The following is a 27986-nucleotide window of genomic DNA, read 5'->3' as shown; positions in this document are numbered from 1 at the left end:
CTGTCTCTCTCTCTATCTCTCTCTCTCCGTCTCTATCTCTCTCTGTCTCTCTCTATCTCTCTCATTGTCTCTCTCTCTCTGTCTGTCTCTCTATCTCTCTATCTCTGTCTCTCTCTGTTTCTCTATCTCTCTCTCTGTCTCTATATCTCTCTCTGCCTCTCTGCCTCTCTTTATCTCTCTCTCTGCCTCTCTCTCTGTCTCTCTGTCTCTCTCTCTCTCTGTCTCTATCTCACTATCTCTCTCTATCTCTCTCTGCAAACGGGAATCGAGGCTGAATCCTTTGACTTTGTTCGGAGCAAGAATCGGTTCCTCCCAAGATTTTAATCACCCTTCTATTGCCGAGATGAGGAATGGATAAAGGGGAGAGAACATAGATCGGATTAGGAAGGAGAGACGGAAAGGCAAATCAGATAGAAGAGTCGCGGAAAGAAATAGACGCGAGTCAGAAGTAGACTGGAGCGAATAGGAAGAGGGGCAAACAACTGGAAAGGTAGAGACTGCATTGGATAAGGCAAGAGAGAGAGCGAGACATGAAATAAAGGCAGAAAAAGGGAAAATGATAAACATGCGGTGAAAAGGTGGAACAGAAGTGATGAAAAGACGAGCTTCAGACAGTGTAGTGTTAATTTAGTGCAGCTAAGTGGCGAGGGGCTGGATTTCATATTGTTGGAGGGAATGATATTCATGGGAAGCTGGGTATGGAGAAGAGCGAAACAGGAGACAAACACTCACGTCTTGTAATCTCTCAGTGAACAGTGTTAAAGACGAAGGCACCAAGTGTGTTAGAACACTGAGGATACAGAACTGACATGAATGTTGGGCTCCTCCTGGTGTGACTCAAATGAAGAAAGCACTGTCAACTTTGCAGCCGGGGGAGGCTGCAGTGTGCTGATTGGGAGCTAGTGAAGAAGGTTCAAGTTGTCCTGAGGATTGAGACTGGGGCGCTGTTCTTTCAGCACTTGCTCAGCTCTGCTCTGCCGGGCAGGATCAGAGGGAGTTTGCATCCGCACAGTCAGCGGGAAATGAGGTTTCAAAGAGCGTCCGAGTAGGCAGACGTTTCAATGCTGGAAGATATCTCCAATCACCTGTGATGTGACCATGCTGTGGACTTGAGTGCGAGTGGAGTTTACCTGGGAATCATGCTGAAGAAGATGAATTCATCGCTGGGTCTTCCCTCCTCCAACTTCCCCTTGGCCGAACATTTAATGAAGAACAATCTTTCCCTCTACCTCCCGGACGCTTTCTTGCATGAAGACCTGGGCAACCTGGAGAATATCCTGTTGACCATCCGAGAGCCGTCCACCATCGCCCTGACGGTCATGTACAGCATATCTTTCGCTGTTGGCTTCGTTGGGAACATTATGTCAATCAAAGTACTGACCAGCAAACGGAATAACAGGATGACTGGGGTGAGTGCCACTCGCAGTTTGCTGATCAACCTTGCTGTCTGTGATCTGATGGTGGTCTGTGTGTGCATGCCCACAACCCTGGGTTACCAAATCTACAAAGCTTGGATTTATGGTGACTTCATGTGCAGAGCAGCTCCATTCACCCAAGCTGTGTCTGTCTCGGCCAGTGTCCTCAGTATCACCGTTATAAGTGTTAACAGGTATTATAATGTCCACAACCCTTTGAATGCCAGATCATTCTTCACCTGGAGAAAAATATTTTGGACCATCTTCGTCGTGTGGTTATTGTCATCTGGTATCTGTCTGCCTCTTATTTTCATGAACAAATTGGAAGTGATTGACCCTACATTCGGGGTTCCCTTCTGCAGTGAAGTCTGGTCCCAAGTCAGGTTGAAACAGGCCTACAATTTTCTCCTCTTCTGCTCTCTCTATGGTTTGCCTGTGTCATTTAATCTAGTGATTTGCTTTCTCACTTGGCACAAACTTTGGAGCACATCCAGTCACTTCAAAGAGTGTGACTCCAGGAGTCAATCCCTTCCATCTTCAAGGCTGAAAATTCGCAAGAAGATTGCCAAAATGGTGGTGGCTCTGGTGATTCTGTTCGCCCTTTCGTGGTTACCCGTCTACGTGGTGGACATCTGGCTAGATTTCAATACTGAAGATGCCTCAAGGGATGATGATACATCTTCAGAGTGGATCATGCACTTTAGACCATTTGCTCAGTGGCTTGGTCTCACCAATTCTTCCCTCAACCCAATTTGCTATTGCTTTGTTGGAGACCTGTACAGATCAGCCAAGGAAATAAAGAACAAATATAGAAGAACCCTTGTCTCTCTCTTTAACTATTCCATGTCTGAAGGCTCCACAAGGTCATCCCTACCCAAACTTCTTTCCTACAGAGAATCTTGTCAGAATTCCACAAAAGAATTCAATTTCATTGAGTCAAAGGAGGAAAAATTTAAGGATTGTTGTTCACCTTCTGGGATTTGTGAGACATCCTTGAGTACATGCCACCCTGTCCCAAAACCTACTGCTGTAACTGATGAAGACAACACCAGGAACAACAAAGAGGCCACATAGAACTTGTAGAATGCTGTTTCTATTGAGTTAACACTTTGTCACTAATTAATTCACCACTATCATTCCCAGTGTAACAATACCCCTGAAACCAACCTGGGTGAGAATAAATGGCTTTGTTAGTACTCTCTATGTAACTAATAAGAGTTATATAAAGCCAAAGATTGTGACATGTGTAAATCTATCATTCATAACTTGGACAACCCGAGACCTTCCATAATGAATGGTGTAAATTTCTTACCTGTGCATATCATTTTGTGTAAATTTCTTACTGACCTGCCAGACCATGTTTGCATAAATACTGGAACACCTTTGAGTTCTCCTCTCAAGTGACCACTTGTTAGTCTAGAAAATTATGTAGGTATGTTATTCAACCATGGGGAAGTCCACATTCAAGCCTAATATTGTTTTTGTCTGACACACATGCTTGCCAGCTTAGGACGCTGCACAGTCACCAGGATGGGAACATTACCTAATTGTTCTTCTAGAACCCTTGGACACTGGAATCAATTGTTGCTCCCTTGTAACTGTACCAGCTGTGATCAAAAAACTCAGTACGGAACTGAATCTAGCATCGTGCAGCCTTCTTCAATTGGTATTGCAAAAACATATACTGTATTTAGTAAGAATACTTCATATTGAGACCTCAACAACATAGCAAGTAGAATCAATATTAACATGCAGTTGAATTCAGATATCATGACCATCCTGGTGATACACATCTATTTTATCTACGTCAAAAATGCTCATGTTTATTATTTTACAGTAAATGCTTTATGATATTTTGCTTATCATGTCTAGTATACTGGTCTGTCAGCTTTCATTTAGAGCACATTATTAATTTCAGTTGCTCTCAAATCACTAAATGTCCTCTAGAAAGTAGCCATTTTCATTTTATAATAAATAACTTATTTAATTTGTGCTCTCCACTCCTGAAGATTGATATGGGGTTTGGATCTATGGGTGCCAGACTCAATTTAGCACCTTGTCTGGGTGACCCATCTCCATGAGTGAATCTAACACTGAATGATGTTGACCTGGGGATGAATGGGGCTCATAGCTGATCCAAAGCCTGATTTCCTTCAATGTTCATTAAAGTTCGACTATCGGCACTGTATAGTGGAGCTTGGATGAACTTTTCTATCTCTAATCTTGAAGCACTGCTGTATGTTATGCCCAACTGTCCCAGTGATCATTGGGTCCATACATCTCCTTGAATTGTGCCTCTACCAATAAGCCATTAGTGGAAACATCTTTAAAGGGAACAAAGATAGGAGTAAGGTTTTGTCTTCAACTCCTCAGTGATAATCTGACAGAACAAATTACCTGTCTCTTGTAGAAGCATTTGTTCCATTCTCTTGGGTGGATTCTACAATGGGTAGTCAATCCACTGTGCAAAATAACTCTCCATGGGGTGAAGGTGAAAATTTGTACTCTGGTCAGATAATTCTATGTTTCGCTTCTTTGCCCTTGTACTGTTTCACAGTAACTTCATTGCAGTGTTAGTGTAAGTCTACTTGTGACAGTAATAAAGCTTATTCTTATTTGTCCCTAAAATTGGGATAAGTGAGTCATATCACACTTCAGCTGAGCTAAGCCTAGCAGCCACAACTGAAATTATGACAGATATAATATTAGGTCTTTTTGAAAAAGGCAGATACACAACAAGACACATATTATATCACAAGCACACACAGTGAGAAGGGAGATGCACAAAATAATGAGACACAGCGGGTAGACTTATAGAAAGACTGAGAAATAATCTGAGATAACAGGTGTAAAGAAGCACGCAAAACAAAATTTCAGAGCTATTTGGATGGAAGAAAGAGAGTAAGGGAAGAAAAGTAGTTAAATGCTGCAGAAAGATGGAGAGACATACACCAGATGGAGAAAATTGTACATACAGGATGGAGAGAGATGATACACAAGTGTGCAACAGTTACACAAAGAGAGGCTTTTTTTGTCCATGTGAAACTAGTTTGGAAATGCTAGTCATTGACGGAACTAACTATATTTGTTATCTCGATCCGTACTCTAGTTTTGAAAAGAAAATCTGAAATACAAAATGGATTCGCAACCATTACCAACCCACCCTAACATTTTTATTGGTCCTATGTCTGTGTCTTGACCTAACAGGAACTCTAGGGTGCCTTTGTTAGACAAGAGGTTCAGCCACCTGATTTTGATGCACATTTACTATCCCTATGGAAATTTAAAGATTGATTGATTGATAGCATTTCATGCAAATGTTTCCAATGCCACAGTACCCAGATAAAGCTGCATGGCTGCAATGGCAACTAGAAATTCCTATCAACAATTGCAAATGAAGGCAAATCCATCAAAGCTATCAGCAATTTGTGAATAAGTATAATAAACAAGAACAATCATGTTAATAAATGGCAGTTCTGCTCTGTCATAAACTTAATTTGTGCTGAGCTCCCCTTGAGGGCATTTTTGGCTTATTACTTTATGGTCAACACTCAATCTTAAAATCATGTGTGTGATAAAGGCAGACAGTTCTCAGACAAGCTGTTGTTGGCTTGTTCTCCTGTGTTGATATGTTCAGAGTTGACACAAGATTGCAGAAGGTGAATCGAAATCATAACTGATGTTCCGAATGGTAAATGCGACCTCCAGAAGTTGTGACAATCTAGTGCAATTTTTAAGCAATCGCTTAAAGAAATTGGGTTTTTTTCTGTTTCTGTACAATAGACACTCATTCTCTTTACAGCCATCCAGGAGAGAAGATGCTAGAACAAGGTGACTCTATTTTGAAAACTTCATCATCAACAAAAGCAACCTACCTGGAAAGTATGAACATAATTTCAGTTGTAGCTGTTAGGGTTAGCTTTCAATTAATAAATGCAATGTTGTGCAAATGATCTCTCCATCCCCAGCAGTTATTAAGTACAGATCCCATGAACTCATCAGTTCATTTGATTTTCATCATGGACACTGTCCAAAGATGTGCATGTGGATTGGCTATGATCAATTACCCGTCAGTGTCCAAAGGGTTAGGTGGGGTTACTGGGTAACAGGGATAGCGTGGGAGCCTGATCCTAAATAGGGTGCCTTTCAGAGGATCAGTGCAGACTCGATGGGCCAAGTGGCCTCCTTCTGCAGTGCAGGGATTCTATGATTGCATGATAGACTCAAGTTCGAGACATCATTTTATTTTCCAATTGAATCCTATTACACAAATAGCAGTGTTTTATTAATTGCATTATATAACTGATTATGTGACACTAGCACATTGTGTGGCTTAACCAACTTGAAACTAAGGGTTGGATTTTCCAGGCCCTCTGTGTCTCTCAGCGGCACGCCGTTCGCTGGCAGTGGGATTCTATACTCCCGCTGCTTGTCAATGGAATTTTCCATTGAAGTCATCCCACGCCACCGGGAAACCCGTGGGTGCGCTGCCAGCGTAAACAGAGGATCCCAATGGCTGGAGAATTCTAGCCAATATAGATTCAAGCTCCATAGAACAACTCCATTCCATCGTTGACAACAAATATGCTAAATACATTTTGCCCCCTGGAAGTTTGTTTCAGTTGTTGCTAAGCCATGGATGCCTCACCACGTCTAAAATGGAAATAAATGGGGGAAACACGGTGGCGCAGTGGTTAGCACAGCTGCCTCACGGCACTGAGGACCCAGGTTTGATCCCGGCCCTGGGTCACTGACCGTGTGGAGTTTGCACATTTTCCCCATGTCTGCGTGGTCTCACCCCCACAACCCAAAGATCTGCAGGTTAGGTGAATTGGCCACTCAAAATTGCCCCTTAATTGAAAAAAAAAGAATTGGGTACTCTAACTTTAAAATAGAAATAAGTGCATTTTGTTCATTTCTGCATAAGAAAAGAAATTTACCACAGGGAAATAAGTTCCAGCTGTTTTTTTGCAATCTTTGTTCAGGTCTGAAATAGTCAAATGAAGACAAGCACAATGAAACGCCGTAACCCTCTCCAATCTGGAGCAGTTGGCTGAAATTTCTTTCCCCAGTGTCTCAGTTCAGTTAACCACAAACAAAAAAAACTGGAATTGTATTTCAACATATTGGCAACAATTCAGCACTTAAAGACCCACTGAATATTTTTATATCCACACATCCTTCGATATAATCAGTGACCAACTTAATGTCAAATCTGAAATGTTTAATCATGGGTGATTGTGATTTCCTCAAGATTATAAATACCATAGTTTTGGGCACTAATTTAGTTGCAGATTTTGAATTTGCACAGAAACTGCTTAAGCAAATTAACAACAATATGTTACAGCAATTTAGCCCTTAAATATTCCTCAAATTATGTAAAAGTAAGTTCATAGAAACTGCAGGTGGTTGTGATTTTGATCATTTGTAAAGTGGACTTACATAATTGGTTGGTAAAATACATTAGGTGTATATAATCCCTATAGAATCCATGCAGTGCAGAGGGAGGCTAATCGGCCTTTCAAATCTGCGCTGGCCTTCTGAAAGAGCACCCTACCTAGGCCCACTCCTCAGCTCTATCCCCACAACCCCAAAATCCCACCTAACCTACACATCTTTGGACAACGAAGGGGCAATTTTTAGCATGGCCAATCCACCTAACCCGCACATCTTTGGAAAGGAATGAGGCGACACTATATGAGGCAAATGAACATGAAGAGCAGCATTTTCCCAATCCTGTAAAGGCACCTTGAAGGTGGATCTGGGAGGAAATTCTAAAATTGGGACAATCTTCCTGGTAATGGTTGGCTCCCCCACCAATAACTGAGTCAAAGGACGGCAGATACTTGGAGGCGGCTTGCCAGAGGCAGGCCAGGCAGGACCCTCAAAGCCTGTTTGTTTTTGTCCCCTAATCTTGAATTGAATTAGCAGAGATCAGAGGGCAACTACTGTGGCCACAAGCCCTTCAGTAGATGGACTTTCTATCCAGAAGTGTCACCAGGTAGCAGTGGCCGCAGAATATTTGTTTAAAATTGAGACCTTTCAGGAGGTAGCACAAGATGGAGATGCCCTTGTATTCCCCTCCTCCAGTTATAACGCCCACCTCTGATGGTGAGATTCCCATCCCTCCATGGCTTCAGGCTCTCTGATTGGGCCTGAAGACTCAGAAACCTGCAAGCTGTCTTTCATTGGATACTGCCACCGGAGATGGCAGATAAAGATAGATAGTTTTTTTGAAGAATAAAGGGATTAAGGGTTATGGTGTTCAGGCAGGAAAGTGGAGCTGAGTCCACAAAAGATCAACCATGATCTCATTGAATGGCGGAGCAGGCTCGAGGGGCCAGATGGCCTATTCCTACTCCTAGTTCTTATGTTCTTAATTGGCCATTTCTGGAATGTTCTGACAGGCAGGATTCAACCATGGGTGTGAGATCCAGCAATAGTCCCATCTCATGATTATTCTGAAATGGGATAAGACTCTGCCTGCCATTTTGGTGAAAACAGATTCAGCTATTTCGATTGTCTATCCATAGTAGATGGTTGTACAACTGAGTGTAGGTGTCACAAATGACTGGCATTTCTTTTACTTAGATTAGTGAGGGGTGCAGTAGCCTGCAGCTACCAACCTGAAATATAATAAAGTAATTACCAAAACTAGATTTTTTTTTAAATTGCAAATATTTACAAGGTAAAGTACTAGAATGGAAACAATGGATAGTTAGCAACAATCTAAATCAGTACCAGAATTTACCATACATATCATTTTATTATACTTGACCCTGTTATTTATCCACATGTGGCAAATTGTATTATCAGAGGTATCAATATTAATGGATAATAATGCTACTTTGCATTTCTAGAATAAACGTGTCACAGTTTTATATTGGGCTGTATCTGTGACTGCAATATTAGCAGCACAGGCACTGCATGCATTAATATGCCTTGTCTCGTGTTCTACGCTTCAACAAGATCTGTCATGTAGGAAGGTGCTTCCAATGATGGCAATTAAGCGCATAAGATATAGGAGCAGAAGTAGGCCATTTGGCCTATTGAGTCTGTTCCACATCGTAATCCACTGTTCTTATGGGTAAAAATAGTATAACTCATGGGCACCTTTGATGCTTTAAGCTACAAACATCTCACTGTTGAGTGAAAGGACAGTAATGATATGTATGCTTTTATACCACAAGTATTGTTTGCAACATTAATGATTATTCTCGAGTCTTGTTCATCCAATGCACGGTGCCATGTACATATCGTCTTGAATATTGATTTATTAACATTGCAGATTTAGGAATCAGTGTTAATAAACATACAGTGAACACTGTTTCTCTACATCTGTATCTTACCATCCAAAATGATCGCATGTTGGATATGAAATAATAAATAATTGAAGTATAGTTGTGTCCAGGAAGACAGTAAAATGAATGGTTTCCATTACAGAGTCATAACACTACTTTCTCTCACTCTCTCAAAATCTTGTGTGTGTCGATATTGATGGACAGTGTAATTTCTTGCACAGCTCATAGGCTCATAGGCAAGAAATTCTGGAATATGTATAGCACTTGTTATGGCTTCACAAATAATATCATTGTTTCCGTAAGACTTTGTTCAATATTCGCAGAATGCTAAGCCAATATCATAACTACCTGGGTGATGTTCTACATTTTGAATTTGAAGATTTGTACAGATGGAACCTGTCAATTTCAGAAAGGTTTATTGCAATGTACCATTCAATGTCTGTAAGTCATGTGGAAATAAAGTTTAAATTATTTCTGTGTTTAACATGAATCCAATATTTCCTTTTATTAATATAATATAAAACACAATACTTTGTATGTCCAAATTTTTATTTATATGTCATTTTTAAACCTTTGGGCTTAAAGAACGATATGTAGTATTCTGAGCTTTTGGAAAAGAATATCGTCATAAAATGTTATAACTTCTAATAATTGAATAAGCATTTTGATGGAAATTAAAGTGGTTCAGCAAATCCATCCATCACATATCTGGGATATAGAAACCAGGAAAGCCTCAGGGTTAGGCCCTGCTGTTTACTGAATATGATAGTTCAGCCAGAGCGACAGTAGAGATGCCACAGGTACTCAAGTTACAGAGGGAAAATCAAGCAAACTTGTAGCTTGTGATTGTCATTCAGTGATACCCATTGTCAGTGTGTGTGTGCGTGTGTGGTCTCCTGGAATTGGTCACACTTGGCTGTTGTGTCTCTATTAGAAAATCTGTCGAACTCACACGCAAATTAAAGCCTTATGAGTGATGTTTTAGATTAGATGGGCAGCATGGTCAGCGCAGGCTTGTAGGGCCGAAGGGCCTATATCTATACTGTACTTTTCTTTGTTCTTTATTCCAGGGTGCCTTCAGGTGAGATGAGGAGAGAAGAACAGCAGCTAGAAAAGACTTCAAAGATACACTTTAGCGCAGCTCTTTCAGTACAATGCACCAGTTACACATACGCAAGCCAGATGTTTGAGGAAAGGTAGACAGTTTGAGGCTGTTTAAGTGCTCTGAAAATTCACCCGGCATTTGCTATCCAGTATTTTCTGATCAGGCAGCATTTAAGTCCATCTTGCTAAATGTCACAGAAAACATATCATTCCACACCAGACCCCCCAGTCGCCACATTGGTAAAGGTAGAAAAGGACAGAGCCTCGATCCTGAGCCTGAAACAGCGGCGAGATGTGTAAGACCATTTAACAGGAGACTGCAGCTTGCCAGGCACGTGTAAATAAGGCTAGGGGTGAATATTGGGTGTAGCTCAAACCTACCAGTTCAAGAACAGGGATTGCTCCCTCAGCCAAGCTCACATTGGCAAATGAATTTAACCAATTACTATGTGGTGGAGTTGACTCTGGTGAGCAATCAATAATTCAGCACATTAAATATTGATTTGGATTATAGGTCATAATTGAAGCTGGGTAAAATAGTGCTGGGACATAAAGAGGTTTTCGCCATATTATGAAAGCTGCAGCAGTTCTTGTGAGTGGAACGTTTATTTTGTCAGCAACTATCTGACAACATCAGAGTGTGAACAGGGGAAGGACAGATTCGGGATATGAAACAGTGATCTGTTAGAAGAATTTGCTGACCATGAACTTGGTAATTATTATTGTAGCATCAGCAATACTTCCATCATTTCCACAACAGTTGTGCCCAACCAGAAATCATCCATGACAGCATGTTGGCTATAGTGAAAAGACTCCTGAGCCTCATGAATTGGTATTGGTCAATAGTTGGAAGCTCAACTCGTCTTTCCTCTTTTGTGGCGATATGGAAGTTGCTGGCAAGGCCAGCATTTATTGTCCCTCCCCATTAGTCCAAATCCTGCCTAGTCTATATGATGTTCGTGAAGGGATTCTCAGGTTTCTTTACACAGCGACAGTGGAAGGAATGATGACAGAAGCCGGGATCTTCTGATCTTCCGATCTGTGTTGCCCTACCACCACTGTCAGCGAGAATGGAGAATTTGGCGCTCAACCAAAACTCCGTTCATTGCAGCCGGACCGGAGAATCCTGACGGTGTGAATGGATGGAGAATTCCGGCCATTGTTCCAAGTCGGCAGGCGGGGGTATTGGTGGTGGGGGGGGGGGGGGGGGGGTTGGAGAGCAGGTTCTGTGGTTTCGAGGAAAATCTACAGGTATTGGTGTTCTCTTGTGTTTGCTATCGTAGTCGCGGGTTTGGAAGGTGTTGGCAAAGGAGACTTGGTGTGTTGCCGCAGGACGTCTTGTAGATGGTATACACGGTGTGCCAATGGTGGAGGAAGTGAATGTTTAAGGTGGTGGATGGAATGCTGAAGAAGCGGGGCAGTTTTGTTTTTGTCCGGATGGTGTTGAGTTTGTTCAGTTTTAATGCAGCTGGTGCTCATTCAGACAAGTGAAGATTATTAACATTATCAGGATTACTTTCCTGACCTTCGCCTTGTAGATGGTGGGCAGGCTTTGGGGGATCAGGAAATCAGTTACTCTCCTTGAATTCCCAGCTTCTGACCTGCTGCTGTGGGCACAGCATTTATATGTGGTCAAGATCGCTTTCAGGTCAATATCTGCCTCAAATCCATGTGTCTTAAATATTTCAGGAAAAGGTTTAATGACAACGCAGCTTAAAACAATGCTTGAAACACAATGGCTGCCTGCCATTGCCAATTGCATTTCTAAATGCACTAAATCTAATTATCTTGCATTTGCAAATGTTGGTAATTACCACAGATTTACCAGGCAAATGTTTTAATGAGTGCAGCCAGGATGACCTCATAGTGCATTCACCCCAGTTGCCATATGTTTATTGAGTGTGAGGAGCTGTATTTATATAGTCGTTTTCATGTACTCAGGACTTGCCAAAGTACTTGACAGTTGATGAATTATTTTTTGAAGTACAGTTTCAATTACCTGTGTCAGCAAAGTCTCACAAAACAGCAATGAGATGACTGCCCTGATAATCTGTTTTAGTGCTGTTGGTTGAGAGATGAATGTCACCCGGAATACCGGGAGAATGTCCTGCTTATTTTCTATAGAGGTGCCAGGGGAATATTTACGTCCATTTGAAAAAGCAGACAATGTCTCTTAAGGATTGTCCATTACCTTCTGGTTCTACAGTGGAAGACAGCATTGTCACAGCCACATAGGGCAGCATTCTCTCGTCCCCCAGCCACATATTTATCGGCAGTTGCTGTTCACTGGCAGTGGGATTCTATCTTCCCGCCGTTTTTCAATGGGGTTTCCAATTGAAGCTACCCTATGCCGTTGGAAAACCTGCTGGGCTGCACGGTCAGCGGGAAAAGAGAATCCCAACAGTCGGAGAATTCCAGCCATAAACTTATTTTATATTCTTCACAGCTCCCTTATTCTTAGAGAAATCTTACAAAGAACACATGTTGATATCTTAATTATATCAAATAAAATTGCTTCCGACTTAGATCAGCGAATTTTGTAATCTTACAGAATCCATTTGTTTGCTACAGTGATGAAGGGGTAGATTTGGGCTGTGACAATTTTCGGGTGACTAGAGCATGTCTGATCCAAGAGACTCGACTGAAACTGTGTCCCCAGGCCTCAGTGGAATGCTAGGCACCTTCATGCACAAAACCCGCAAGGTAGGTCCCAGTACTGGGTATTGGAATGCGGTATGGGTGTGAGATGGGGGTAGGGGTGCGGTAACTATAACACTTGCGCCTCTTCATTCTGCACAATGGTCTTAAATCATTTGGGACAGGGTTTTCCAAATCTCGTCCACCCTGCCACCACTGCCAGTGAGAACGGAGAATTTGGCCTTCAGCCAAAACTCCATTCACTGCAGTGGGACTGGAAAATCCCAGTCCTCGGCCAGGTCAGAGCATTCTGGCCAAGGTCTTTTGTTGGTATGCAGTCGGCTGTCTATTAAAATGTTACCTTCCTTAGTTTCTGAAAATTAGTCACATAATGACTAATGGACTTCCTTACAAAACATATCACAAAAAATTACAAAGAATTTACAGTGCAGAAGGAGACCATTCAGCCCATCGAATCTGCACCGGCCCTTGGAAAGAGCACCCTACCTAAGCCCACACCTCCACCCTATCCTCGTAACCCAGTAACCCAACCTAACCTTTTTGGACATTAACGGCAATTTACCTAAGGCCAAACTACCTAACCTGCACATCTTTAAAGACAGTGTCCCAAGTTGTGAATCAAACCTGGGACCTGGCCCTGTGAAGTAACAGTGCTAACTACTGTGCTACCGTGCCATCCATCCTTATGGAAGGATCCAGGCCTGCTCAGCCTATGATTCTTCAGTGGCTACCAGCAATAAATAAGTTTAAAACAGGGGCCCCAGCTACGGGTTTCTCAGCGCACACCGCCCGCAGGCGGTGGGATTCTTTCTTCCCATCGTTTGTCAATGGGATTTCCTATTGAAGCTATGCCACACTGCTGGGAAACTCACGGGCGCATGTGCGCCTCCAGTGGAAACAGAGAATCCCAATGGCCGGAGAATTCTGACCTGCATCGGAGGAAGGTTATATTGACCTTAGATGAGCTACAGTGCCGATTCACCCTGGGATCAGACAGTTAAATTACAAGCACCAACAAACTCATATTGCATTCCCTCGAGTTTAGAAGGTTATGATTGATCGGATCAAGGTCCTTTAAATGATCAATGGACATGGATAGGTAAAGAGGAATTACTTCCTCGAGTGGAATTCAGAATAAAGTGGAACATAATCCTATATTTAGAGCTAGTTCATTTTGGAGTGAAATTACAAAGTATCGCTTTATATGAAGGGTAGTGGAAATCTGTAACTCTTTCCCCAGACGGTTGTGGATGCTGGGTTAATATAAACTTTCAAGACTGAGATTAATGGATTTTTGTCAGGTAAGAAAGATGGGAAATGGAGTACAGATTGGCTATGATATAACAGAATGGTGGAACAGGCTCAGGAGACAGAATCTTGATCCATCAGTAAATATGAAGGAGAGACAATCTCGGAGATTGATGATAGCATGTTCTAGAAGTTACTCATAGAAGGTGGTGGGAACACTGTCATTAATAAATGCTGAACCACAAGGATCTTGCAACATTATTTTTACAGTTGCGCACACTAGCCAGATATCATGAGCGTTTAATTAATATTCCTTAGTCACCTGACAAACACTATTCAATCAAAAGGGCAGCAGGGTAGCATTGTGGATAGCACAATCGCTTCACAGCTCCAGGGTCCCAGGTTCGATTCCGGCTTGGGTCACTGTCTGTGTGGAGTCTGCACATCCACCCCGTGTGTGCGTGGGTTTCCTCCGGGTGCTCCGGTTTCCTCCCACAGTCCAAAGATGCGCAGGTTACGCGGATTAGCCATGATAAATTGCCCTTAGTGTCCAAAATTGCCCTTAGTGTTGGGTGGGGTTACTGGGTTATGGGGATAGGGTGGAGTTGTTGACCTTGGGTAGGGTGCTCTTTCCAAGAGCCGGTGCAGACTCGATGGGCTGAATGGCCTCCTTATGCACTGTAAATTCTATGAAATTCTATGAAAACATTTTATTCATGTAATGATGACATCGGATGCCTGAAGTGAAAAAATGTTCCATTTTCCAATTGTAACGCCCCTTACCTTGAAAGGTACAACATTTACAAATAAAGCTCTTTATTGATAAGCCCACCTTCTTACACTAACCTTCTTAAATTTAATTGAATTAATTATTTATCCGTTTGGCTTACAAGTAAAATGCAAGAGTCCCTTTTTGTAATTTGTGGGGTTTTTAAGCTTTATACCATTAGAAACCTAGCTCAGCATTTCAGCAAAATACCCCTCAGCTTATCATTGACTCAGCAACTGTTGTTTTTCCGTTTCTGTGAGATGAAGACATAACTCATGGATGCTTCTAAAAAATAAAACGAGGGAACATTGGAAACCTGGGTCCTTCTGGTTTTTACAGAATCATACTATTACATGGTGCATTTACCCACCAGATCATTGGGGAGCCTTGTTCTCTATTCTAGATTAAAAGCGCATTTGGCCGTTTAGGTCTGACTCCTGAGGGCAGCACGGTGGCCTAGTGGTTAGCACAACCGCCTCACGGCACTGAGGTCCCAGGTTCGATCCCGGCTCTGGGTCACTGTCCGTGTGGAGTTTGCACATTCTCCCGTGTCTGTGTGGGTTTCGCCCCCCCACAACCCAAAAATGTGCAGAGTAGGTGGATTGGCCACGCTAAATTGCCCCTTAATTGGAAAAAATAATTGGGTAATCTAAATTTATAAAAAAAAAAGGTCTGACTCCTGCTTCCCACTGTGTATTCTGAAGTTAAAAAAGAAAACTGGCCTCTAGTTAACTGGAAAATATTTCACAGATTTTTAAAAAAATTCAGCCAGAAATCCAAATATTCACGACAGTAAATTTCTTGACTTAGTGCGACTACGGCCGAGTCTCATATGCAGAGAATATATTTCAAATTTGGGTACAACCCAAATTTCAGGCCCTTACACTCAATGAAAAAAAATTAACTTAACATTTTAAAGGTTAAAATTCTCAATCTTCCAATCCAATCAGTTAGCCTGCCGGTCAGTGATTGTGCCTTTAAATAGCAACTCCGGCCTGAATGAATGGTTTTCCGTGAGGGTTTATGAGCACTTTCCTAACAGTCAACTTTAACCAACTATTCCCAGTCAGAGAATGTCATAAAACGGTACGTATAAAATGGCAAAAAAACTGCAAGAATTATGTTTTGAAGTTTAAGGATCATCAACAACTATTTTTCAGAATGAAATTTTTAACCTTTTGCCATATATTCACTTTAGGAACTAATGTCCCATGATTGGGATTTTGCCATCTTTCTGTCCCGTGATCCGTGGTTCAAGCAATTATGTCTGAATGTTCACCCCCTGATGCTGAGCAAACCCGTGTCAGGAGGACCCAAACGGAAGGCGTGTGGGACCGCAATGTTATACTTCCCAATCCTGCCAATTTCCCTCCGGTGAGAAGTGTGGCAGGTTGTGACGAGGAGTCCACTTAAAGTGATGTTGGGTTTGCGATTTAAGTGACTTTTCCGAGAACAATTTTCCCTGAGGTTGCCAATTCTGTAGAGGTGGGAAGCTATGTGAAACAAATCTGATAAATCAGTTTGTGAACCTTGGGTGAAGCCTGCTGACCAGTCAGGAACGTTAAAACAGGTAAATTTAAACGTTAGTCGTAACTGCGGCATCCTTAGATGCTGCCTGAAATGCTAAATATGATATTAATGCAGTGATTGATCACACGGCCCTGTCCTTTCAAGGTAAGAGGCCATTAAATTGACCAGCATTGTGTAATGGTTAACATTGTCTTCACTTATCCCGGCCACTTTTGAGAGGTCAATGAACTTCTTACTTCACTGGGTGGAGACTGGGTCTGTGCCTTCACATCATGCAGTCGCAGCGATTTTCTTAATGTGACATCACAACCTTGGCGCCCAACAAACAACGCATCTCATGCTGACTTCAACCACCAACTCTGCCATGGATACATCGGTGGAACCTCCCCACTGTTGATCTTCCTGAGGTTACTGCTCCTTCAGCCACTCCAGCAGTTGAATGACTGCAGGGTTTAAGGAGCATCTTAAAGGAAGAGAAAAAGCTTGGGGAAGATCTTTTCAACTCCCTCTGACTGTGAGCAGCCTCTGGATGCACAGCTGAAGGCTTTTGCTAATAAGAAATTGGCATTGTCAGTTGTGAGAGGACTTCGCTTCTGCAGGGTGTCTTTGCTGCTTGCTTCCGCTGGTGGCTGAAAATGCCTGGAGGCTGCTGTTGCTGTTTCCTTCCTTTTTTGTAGCCGGAAAGAAGGAAAATTCTTTCTCAGATACCTGGTTCCTGGAACACTGGGCTCCAAGGGACATACGAGTCCAGAAAGCAATCCGGTTTGAGGCAAGAAGACGCTGCGCGACCTGTACATGATATTGTTCCAAATGGACCATCTGCTGATGCCGTTGAAGAAATCCTTTCACAGATTGCTGATGCTTTTGTTGCTGGTGTGGTGAATGCTGCATGTAACTGGCACGTCACCGCAGGTTAAACGTCATCTCCGCAATTGCCGGGATGCTCCAGGTCCGGGGGTAATAGCATGTGTGGCGCCCTGCGTGCACCCTTCATTAACAGGAAGAGGTTCCAATCCCTGAATGTTCAACTCGTGTGCGACCCCTACCTCCGGATCATGCATGGGTGTGCATGCTTCCCAGGGAGTGTGCATGACAGCTACATCATGGGATGTTCAGAGATCCCAGTGTCTTCAAGGACCACTGCTGGATGAAGGGTTGGCTCTTGGGGGATAAGAGGTACCTGCTGAGGCCTATGGCCGATGCGCCAGTACGGAGACCGGAGACTGAGGTGGAGACCCATTGCCACTTGTGCTGTCACTGAGCGCTGCATCGGGCTGCTGAAAATGCGGTTCCGATGCCTAGACCACCCTGGTGGTGCACTGCAGTACACCCACCAGAGGGTCTCACACTTTGTGGTGGCTTGCTGTGCCCTCCACAATCTGGTACAGCAGCGGGGCAATGTGCTGGAGGTGGAGGAGGAGGGACATGCGTCTCCAACTGAGGAAGAGGATGAGGAGGGGCCAGACTGGAGGGTCTGCAGGACAACACCAGGAAGGACCTGTGGGAGCAGAGGGGGGTGTGGGGAGGGGGGTCAGAGGACGACAGGCATCAGCAAGTGCCTGGCGTGACTGGAGGACAAGGGAAGCCTATTTGGATGAGGCTTTGTCCGTCAATTCACTCCTTCCCCTCCACCAGGCCCCCCATGGCTCCCACCTCCAACCCCCTTACGGGTCATGGGTCGGCGCAACATCGAGGGCCGAAGGGCCCATACTGCGCTGTAATGTTCTATGATCTATCCGTTGCCATCCCTCAGGGTGTCATCCCACATGCCCTGCACATGAGTCCCCAGCCACTGGCACTGGACTCCAGACCCTGTACCCCAGACTCCCGCTGGTAATGTTACCTGGACTGGGCACTGGTTCCCTTTCCAGTGCACACATCCACCTTCTGGTTGCAGGAATGGCCCCAGTGCTGAGGCCCAGTGCTTGGATGTTTGGATGTCGGCTTCTGCCTCTGTGGTGTTGAAGCATTGGTGTTCAGGCAAGATGTCCAAGCCTCATGGTCTGGTTGGAACGCTAGGCAGTAACTCTCACCTGCAGCATGACATGTCTACCCATGGGAATTGCGTGAGTGCGTGGTCAATTCCAGCCCCACAGACCCCGGAGACCCAACATAAGTGTGAATTAACCAATAATTCATATATTTTCCTGAGCTATTTGACCCTTGACTGCTCTAATAACTTACCGGCACCAGATTTGTAAGTAAAACACTTTTAAAAACTGTTTATTTATAATAAGAGAAGAGATAAACATGCAATAGAAATAATAGAACAATGGTATACTAGTCTAACTATTCCCCAAACCCCATCCCACCCTCCACCCAGACATACATAAGAAAGACACAGGTTGAGCATGAAGGGAAGGTTAAAAATAGCAGAAGTTTAAAATGTACTGGGATGAACCTTTGCCACTGAGGTGACAGTCCTTATAGTTGGTTTGGATCTTCTGAAAAATGAAAATGATGTTTGACTTAAATGTTTGACTTAAATTAGAACATGCAGGATGTAGAATTCTCTCTGGGAGTCACTTTCAGGGGTATTGCCTCCAGCAGACTGGCCTTCAGACTCACCAAGATAAGATTAGAAACCTTCACCTGAGGATTTCAAACAGATTTTTAAACAGCCCCTCTTCCTATAGGTGGCGCTGGACTGGAACCGACCACATTTTGAACTGACTGCAGAGAGAAAGGTCTTTAAACACAAGCCAACTGTTGAGAAAAAAAACCCCAGCCTTTTAATCAGAAGTAAAACTTTCACACACCTGGCTGCATAGAGAGAGTGTTTTAAACCTGTCCCTTCAGACAGAGACCTTTAAGATCAGAAAGGTCAGAGCTTGTATTCTCCAGTTCCTGATCCAACTGAAAATGAACTTGGACAAACAGTCACGCAGAGAATGGCTATCAGCTCAGCTGAAGAGGAAACAGAGCCTCCAACGGGGGTTTCCAATGGGGGGAGAGAGAACTTAAAGCCTTCCTCAGCCTTGTCCTCAAAAACAAAACTGAAACCTGAGAGCCAGCTTCTGAATGGTTCCACCAATCACAATTGACAACAGGGGTTATCCTGGAATTCTGGGAGAACTGATTGACTGCTGTCCAAGCCAGTCAAAATGGGTAATTGCTGATGTCATAACACATCCTACTATTGTTTTTTTTAAATTTAGAGCACCCAATTATTTTTTTTCCAATTAACGGACAATTTGGTGTGGCCAATCTTTGCACATCTTTAGATTGTGGGGCGAAACACACAGACACAAGGAGAATGTGCAAACTCCACACGGACAGTGACCCATTGATGGGATTTGAACCTGGGTCCTCAGCGCCGTAGGCAGCAGTGCTAATCACTGCGCCACATGCCGCCCCTGCTTTTGTTTTTTTTTAATTAAAGGGGTAGGCCCCAACAACATAGAACATATAGTGCAGAAGGAGGTTATTCGGCCCATCGTGTCTGCCCGACCCACATAAGCCCTCACTTACACCCTATCCCCATAACCCAATAACCCCTCCTAACCTTTTTGGTCTCTAGGGGCAATTTATCATGACCAATCCACCTACCCTGCATGTCTTTAGACCATGGGAGGAAACCGGAGCACCCGGAGGAAACCCACGCAGACACGGGGAGAACGTGCAGACTCCACACAGACAGTGACCAAGCGGGGAATCGAATCTGGGACCCTGGTGCTGTGAAGCCACAGTACTAGCCACTATGCTACCGTGATGCCCACAATGCCCAGGTGCAAGAAGGATAACAGTCGAAAGAACAGGAATTAAATGGGAAACAAGAGTCTGACGAGGATTCACAAGAGGGTTCCTTACAAAAAGTAGCAAGTAGTAATGAGCTTCCTGTGCCAGAAGAGGTATCCGTTTTGCAGTTCCTGTTAGTGTCGGTCATGTGGAAGCATCTCGCACAACAGAATTACGCTACTCTACAAGAAACAGGAAGAACCCTCAAAGGCTCACTGTATAAGCATCTAACTCATGTATATAATGTTTAGTTAGTCTTTAGGATTGAGTAACTTAGTTACTAAAGATTGTATAAAGGAGTTAAAGAGGGAGGGACGTGGTGATTGTCACTTTAAGGGCAGCACAGCAGAGTAAGGGTCATCTGGCTTGCAGGACCAATTGGGGCTCAGAGTGGAAATTCACCCCAGGGGGTGGAGTCCTCTTAGGCAAGAGATATGTTGGGAGCTAGCTACAGGCATGAGGCTGCCAAATAATTCTTATTAATAAATACCATTTGTGTTCATTCGGTAAGGTAAAGTCACCATAGCCCAGATGACCATAGGCTGCTTTCCCCTTTGAGATGGTGGTTTAACCTGAGGATCACCACACTTTAGGCAAGGGGAAATGTTGAGAAGGCAGGGCCTTCATGAATATGGTGTGAGAAAGTGCATTTTTACGATAAGTTTGTTTCCGTTTTAAGATGCAAAGACCATGTAACGTTAATGTACGTTGACAATGGGGCTGGATTCTCCAATTCTCAGGCTGTGTCCTGACACCAGCCTTTTACAAATGGTGGCTTTTTACAAACGAAAATTTGGTGCAAAACGGCCACCGATGGTGGGGGGGGGGGGGGGGGGGGGGGGGCTAGCGTAGAGCACCCGGCTCTAGTTGCCGATACAGCCAGAGAATTGCCGAGTCCGTGACCGCGCATGCGTATGGTGGCGGCCTGCAGCCAAAGTGCCCCTGGACTACCCCCCAACTGTGCCTCCAGCCCCTGCCAGTGTCCCCCCTGCCCGCAAATCGGCTCTCCCCCGACTGTGGCGGCACTGGACTAAGTCTGCAGCCACCAGGCCGAGTTCCCAACAAATGAGAGACCCATGCCATTGGGAACTCAGCGGGTCGGGGTGGGCCTCAGGCAACGTCCTGAGGCTGTCGATACGGCGTGCGGGAATACACTGCTTTGAAGGGGGCGGAGCATCGCGAAAGCGGCGCCACCCCGGTTCTGGCGCGAACGTTGATTCTCCGGTCGATCGGCGAACGCCATTTTGGCATTGTCGACCGGAGTATCCCGCCCGTCATCTTTATATTCACTACTCATGCATTGGAGATGGTTCTCCCTTGTCCCATAATCTGTTCCTCTCTGAGATTTCTCTTTTATTCATATGCTGGTATTTTACCTGTAAATAAAGGATTGCCTGGATAATAATGATATATTGTCCATTCCAGCTTATTGGAAAGCATTCTGCCTGTGCCAGTCCCTGCTATATATGCCTTTGCAACTGAGATTGATACTTAAGTAGATGTCCAGTGCTAAATAATAGTCTGAATTAGTGTGCCCAACAGATTCACAACACTTCAGAACTAGCTCAGCAAGTTGTTGAAATAAAGCGTTTCACAAAAAACATCTCCAAGTGGGAGAGCTATGGAATTATAGTGCTGCCAACCCAATAAGTCAGACGCTGTCAATCTTGAGTTTGCATCCAAATCTATCTGCCACTGTTAAGAGATGTTTGCTAACTGTCCATTTGAGACCTATGTCGACATGCCTCACAAATTTAGAAATCGTTTATCTTTGGGTACTTCAGGAATGGTAAAAATGATCAAACAATATGGAGCAAATTGTTGTTATGTCAAAATATCCCCAATACTTTTTGACGAAGATCGATGCAGTGGAGAGCCCTCATACGGAGAACAATTGCACCATTTAAAATTCGAAAGACTGCATCAATAAAGGTGTGATGAGCTGGTAATGACTTAATTTTAGAGCAGTACTTAATAATTTAGCAAACAGAAAATGGAATTGGATAGTATAGCAATGACCATAGTGGAGGCTGTGAGCTCAAATCTCGACCTGGAAAGTCGTGAAATTGAAGTTAGTAAATCTTGTCATGTTTGAATTAGCACGAGAAAAATAAGCACAAACCTGTGCATATGTGTCCACCGTTGCACAATCAACACAACGTTTCAACCTGCCTTGGTGCTTTGTCAGAAGGGTGTGAGGGGAGGATGGGGCTAGGCTGGCTGCAGAGGGAGTGTGAGGGGGCCGTTGGTCTGACGTTGGGAGTGGGCTTGGGGCCAGGGACCCCAGTTCAGCCAGCTCTCACCGCTCTGGTGCCCCAGTCCCATCCCTCTCCGCTCCATACACCCCCGCCTACCCCCCCCCCCCCCACCACCATCATCACCATCCCCACCTCCACCTCCCCAAGGGAATCAATGGAACCGTATGATGGAATGGCCAGCTCGCATGCAGGGATCACCCAGGTGGATGGGAGAAAGTGCTACAGTGGGCAAGAGTTAGACATTGTCAAAGGATGTGGAGCCCCAGAGCTCGTTGCAGAACGGGTTGTCATCATCCTCCATCCCAATGGGCCAGGCCCGCTGTTCCTGCCAATCCACGGCCCACACACGATAGTGAGGCAGGTAGGAATCATGGAGGGGATTTCGGGGGTGGGGGGTGGGGGTGGCATAGGGAGGGTGTTCACGGTAAGGGGTGGTTGGCGGAGGGGTTGTGGGGGTGGAACGGGCTGTCCGTGCCGTTGGCCAGGTCCCCTAGTTGGCGAACCTGGAGGCGATTAGCGCATTCCATACAGATCTGCCCTGGCACACACTTTGTGCGGTCACCTGTGCCTGCCTGGGCCCCATGTCCTGCCCAGCCTCTCCCTCCCCCGCATCTTCTTCATCGGACGAGTCCTGCAGAACGTCGCCCCTCTGCTGTGCAATGGCATGGAGGATGCAGCAGGCCACCATAATGTGGGAGACCATCCTATCGTTACACTGGAGGGCCCCTCCAGAGGGGTCCAGACACCTGAACCGCATCTTCAGGATGCCGAAGCAGTGCTTGATTCATGCCCCTGCTCAAAGCATGGGCATCATTGTAAGGCGTCTCCGCGTCCGTCTGTGGCCTCCTGATAGGCGTCGTCAGCTACGACCATACCGGATAACCCCTGTCACCCAGGAGCCAACTCATCAGCCGGGGGTGCGCCTTCAATATGCCAGGAAACACTGAGTGTGCCAGGATGAAGGCATCGTGCACACTGCCCGGGTATAGGCGCAGACTTGCATGATGTGCAGCTGATGGTCACACACAAGCTACACGTTCATTGAGTGGAACTCCTTTTGGTTTGTGTAGAGCGGCCTGTCATCTGCAGGTACTCGTAGGGCAACATGTATCTCGTCGCCGACCCCCTGGACCTGGGCCATCTTGTCAGTTATGGTGAACCCTGCTGCCCGGGCATTCTGGTGGGTTCAGTCCACATTGAATTCAATATATTGTGCTGCCCAGGCATATAGGACCTCTGTGACAAAGCGGATGCACCTGTGCACAGAGGTCTGTGAGGTCCCAGACAGCTACCTGGAAGGACCCATGGCGTAAAGGTTCAGGGCGACTGTCACCTTGGTGGGGGTGGTTTGCGGAGGTAGTGGGGTGAAGGCACCCATGCGGCCGGTGTCATCCTGTGCAACCACAGGCTTTGGAGGGCGGTCAGTGGAGTGCGAAGCAAGATGGCTGCCTTGCAGGCCACAGCAATGGCGGTCCGGACCTGGATGCCCTGGTCCGTGAGGCATCATCCCGAGCCCGTGGCCCATCGCCCGGTCATCTCCCATCATCCCACACTGCTCTCACCCCTCCCTCCCCCCAGGCCTGCCATACTCTTCCCCCACCCCACAACCATACCGCCAACGGCAGGACCAGCAGCCCATGGTCACGCCCCTGCATGTCCTGCCTCCTCTCTCTCCCTCATCGGCCATGACGCCTAGTTCCTCATTTTTAAATCCACAAGTAAGACTCGCCGGTAATTCCTCCGGGTGGAGGCGGAGCATCGCAAAGGCCCCAGAGAATACAGGGTCAGGACTGCTAATGAAATGCCAACAGTGTTTACTGTATGTGCAAAGTGGATCTCATTAACACCGCTATTGAGGCACCGGGGCATGGCATTTTGGTGGCCGCCTGGCGCCAGCCACAATTTTGGCCTCCCGACCGATTCTCCGCCCAATCGTCTTTCCCGATTACGGCGTTGGCTGATGAAGAATCCAACCCCATATATCTCTCCATGAGCTTTGCCATTTTCTCTGTGGAGGAAACCATACGTTCACATGCCAAGAATGGGGAGCCACTGATCTTATGGAGAGACTCCTCCAATGTCTGAACGTTCGACTTCACTGCCTCTGGAAATTACGACTTTTCATCCCAAACATATGATGCATGAGTTGGAGTCTTTGTTGCTTGGCTCACCATCTGCTTAGAGTTGAACATGGTTGGACCACCCCTCATTTCTCTGAGGAGTCATGCCTGCAGCTATTTTGTTTGTGGGTCTGTGCGGAGTTCACCAGGCCGTGCCACCAACTCTGCAGGGCCCGGCAACATATGCATATATACGTTGCCAGAGGCATGTAGTAAAACAATGGGCATGATTTTATAATTTTCCCAGAAATCGGCAAAGGCCAATAGTGGGCAGGAAATGTAGCGATTAAGCCGCCGACAGCAATGGCATATACTGCAGGACTTGGAAAAAAGAACATCAAGGGGCAGGTTCCATGACACAGCAGGGTTCCCTCTGATTCGCCCGCCCCACCAGCAACTTAGTAACTCCTTGACGTGCCTGGCACCACCCCCTGGGTATATCTCTCAGCCTCCTGAGCAATGCATTCACCTGAGCTCCCCCAGGAGTCTGCTCGCCACGTGCACACCTTGGGAGACCAGTCGGGTTTTATGCCATTCTGTCGTCACACCGATGTCTGATGGGGAGATGATTCAGGCATAGGGGTCTGATAATGATGTGGTAATGAATACAAATGACGTTGCCATGTTGAGGAAATGGCGGGGGAGGAGACAATCGCATTGCGCATTTACATCGACATGAAATTATTATGGACCAGGGTTTAGAGAACACCAAAGTATATCATGGAGTGCACATGACCCACAATTATTCATAGAGTTTGGTTATGGGGAGCACAAGGGCCAACTTTACAGGTGTGATGCAACAGAGATCTAAAGTATGTTTAAACATAAACAATGTTTATTCTATGAATCCAGTTAACATTTTATAAACACACAGTAAACATCTTATCAACTACCAACACTGATACTCCCCACAGATGCAATAGTCTACAGGTAACCCATAATAACTTTCCTAGCAACATCCATCAGTCAAAAACCCTTTTTAACAAAGATTGTAGGTTTGCATTCCTTTCAGAAACAGGTATTACTTTGAAGCCATCAAGTGATCTGGAGACATTCTTTAATAGGCAGAGTGAGAGAGAGAACAACTCCTTGGTTTGAATGCAGCTCCCCAACTGAAAAATGAAACAAAACCTCAGAGCCAAAAATAGCTTCCAGCTCAAAGGGAACGTAAAAAGCAGAGCAGAGCCAAGCTCCACCCACACAATGACATCACTGCAGCCACTTGAGAAGACAAACATTTTTGAAAGTGACATTCCCATGACACCTCCCCGCAAGAAAAATAAATAAACCATCACCTTTAAGATGGTCTCATTTTTCACCTTTACACTTTTCTTTAAACAACATTGACAGTAAATATACGTTTGTTTAACAAACAAATCATGCAAACGTTTATAATAACATAGTCCATTTTAGTTCTCCTTCCTGCAACTGGAATCCCTCTTGATTGACAGTCTCTTTGGACAAGAAGGTCTCTGCACGATCCACCCATTTCTCTACGCCTCGGCATTTCTCTTTAAGGTCAGATAATTTAGTTCAATCCGATCACAGAGCTGCTTGTAATTCTCCAACCCAGGAGCATTGGTTAACACGGCATTCAGGCAGTCAAATGCATGTTCACACTCCGCTGTACACTGGAATTTGTTACGCTTCTTTAGCGAGTCCGTCAGTGGAGCGACCACACTGCTAAAATTCAGCACAAATTTCCAGTAAAATCCACTCATGCCAAGAAATCACATTATTTCCCTTTGTGTCGAGTGTATTGGAAAATCCCCCAATAATTTTTGTTTTCACATCCCATGGGACCATTCGACCCCGTCCGATTGTATGGCCAAGGAAAGTGAATTGGGCTTTTCCAAATTCACTTTTGGCTCGGTTTACCACCAAACCTGCCTCCAGAAGCCGATTGAATAACTCCATCAGATGCTTTAAATGTTCTTTCCATGTCTGACTAAAGAATACTGGATCGTCGATGTATACCGCACAATTGGGTAATCCTGAAACAACTATGTTTGTTAAACGTTGAAATGTGGCTGGGGCGTTTTTCATGCCAAATGGCATAGCTTTGAATTGATATATACCATCTGGAGTCACAAAAGTTGAAATCTCCCTCTCCCTTTCGGATAACCTTTAAGTAACCTTTAAGTAAATCCAGTTTGGGAATAAAAGTTGATTGGCCAACCTTCTCAATGCAATTCTCCAAATGTGGGATAGGATAAGAGTCCATTCTTGTAACTGTATTAACCTTTCTATAGTCCACACACAATTGTTGGGTACCATCCCCTTTTGGTACCATCACTATGGGTGAGCTCCATTGGCTGTAACCCACTTCAATTATGCCATTGTTAAGCATACTTTCAACTTCTTTGTTAACCTGTGCCAATTTTAAAGGGTTAAGTCTATATGGATGTTGTTTAATTGGAACAGCATTTCCCACAGCTACATCATGTGTAGCCATTTTAGTCCTTCCCAACTAATCTCCACAAAATTGCACATGTGATATCAATAACTCTTTCAGGTCAGTTTGTTTTTCCTCTGGAAGGTAACTCAACAATGTATCCCAATTTTTAAGAACATCCTCATTTTCCAATTTAATTTGAGGGATGTTAAATACAAAGTCATCTGGATTTGGTTCTTCACTTTGAGATAGCATCATTAAAACCTCCTCTGTTTCCCTTTCAAAGTGCCTTTTTAGCATATTCACATGACATACTCGGTGAGTTTTCCTTCTATCTGTCATTCTTCCCACATAATTCATCTCACTTAATTTCCTTTCAACTGATAAGGTCCACAAAACCTTGCTTTTAAAGGTCCACCTACCACTGGTAACAATACTAAAACTTTATCTCCACTGGCAAAACTACAAACTTTTGCTTTCTTGTCCGCTATCCGTTTCATCACATTTTGTGCAACCTTTAAATGTTATCTAGCCAATTCTCCTGCTCTATTTAATCATTCCCTAAAATTTGACATGTAATCCAATAATGTAAGTTCCAACTGCTCACTCACCAATTTTTCCTTAATCTGTTTAAGTGGTCCTCTTACCTCATGACCAAAAATTTGTTCATAAGGACTAAATTTGGTTGACTCATTAGGTGCATCCCTAATTGCAAACAGTACGAAGGGAATTCCTTTATCCCAATCCTCTGGATAATTGTGACAATAAGCCCTCAACATTGTCTTTAATAATTGATGCCACCTTTCTAACGCTCCCTGCGATTCTGGATAGTACGCAGTTGATTTTAATTGTTTTATTCCTAAGCTATCCATAACTTCTTTGAATAACCGTGAGGTAAAATTTGATCCTTGATCTGATTGTATTTCTGTGGGTAGTCCATATCAAGTAAAGAATTTAAGTAACTCCTCCACAATCTTTCTAGCTGTAATATTGCGTACTGGAGTGGCCTCTGGAAACCTAGTAGACACATCCATTATAGTCAAAATGTATTGATTCCCACTTTTTGTTTTAGGAAGTGGTCCTACGCAATCAATTAAGACCCTTGAAAAAAGTTCCTCAAATGCTGGAATGGGTATTAAGGGCGCTGGTTTATCACTGTTTGAGGTTTCCCTATCACTTGACATGTGTGACATGATTGACAAATTTTAACTACATCTTTATGAAGTCCAGGCCAATATAAATGTTTTTGTATTTTAGCTTGAGTTTTCCTTACTCCCAAATGACCTCCCACCGGTACCTCATGTGCTACCCGCAACACCTCCTTTCTATACCCTACCAGCAATATCACTTGATGAACTTCTGCCCACTTTTCATCCGCCTGCATTTGTGAAGGTCTCCATTTTCTCATCAAGACATCATTTTTACAGTAATAGCATAAATAAATAATAAA

The 27986-nt window shown here is 44.4% G+C and overlaps 1 protein-coding gene across 1 annotated transcript; it reads left to right on the top strand.

Moving 5' to 3' along the window:
- The first annotated feature begins 224 nt into the window (after window positions 1-224).
- Window positions 225-9200, top strand: LOC119978818 (gastrin/cholecystokinin type B receptor-like). Its single transcript, XM_038820701.1, has one exon. The coding sequence runs from the start codon at window positions 1140-1142 to the stop codon at window positions 2487-2489; it is 1350 nt and encodes a 449-aa protein (XP_038676629.1). The 5' UTR covers window positions 225-1139; the 3' UTR covers window positions 2490-9200.
- The last annotated feature ends 18786 nt before the right edge of the window (window positions 9201-27986 follow it).

This window comes from Scyliorhinus canicula, chromosome 15 (genome assembly GCF_902713615.1).
Source record: "Scyliorhinus canicula chromosome 15, sScyCan1.1, whole genome shotgun sequence".
Classification (NCBI taxonomy): Eukaryota; Metazoa; Chordata; class Chondrichthyes; order Carcharhiniformes; family Scyliorhinidae; genus Scyliorhinus; species Scyliorhinus canicula.
The sequence above is the reverse complement of the archived record's forward strand: the minus strand, read 5'-3'. Positions and strand labels throughout refer to the sequence as shown.

What these genes read in the sequence shown, in the direction of transcription:
- LOC119978818 (XM_038820701.1), top strand. Translation starts at nt 1,140, where the DNA reads ATGCTGAAGAAGATGAATTCATCGCTGGGTCTTCCCTCCTCCAACTTC.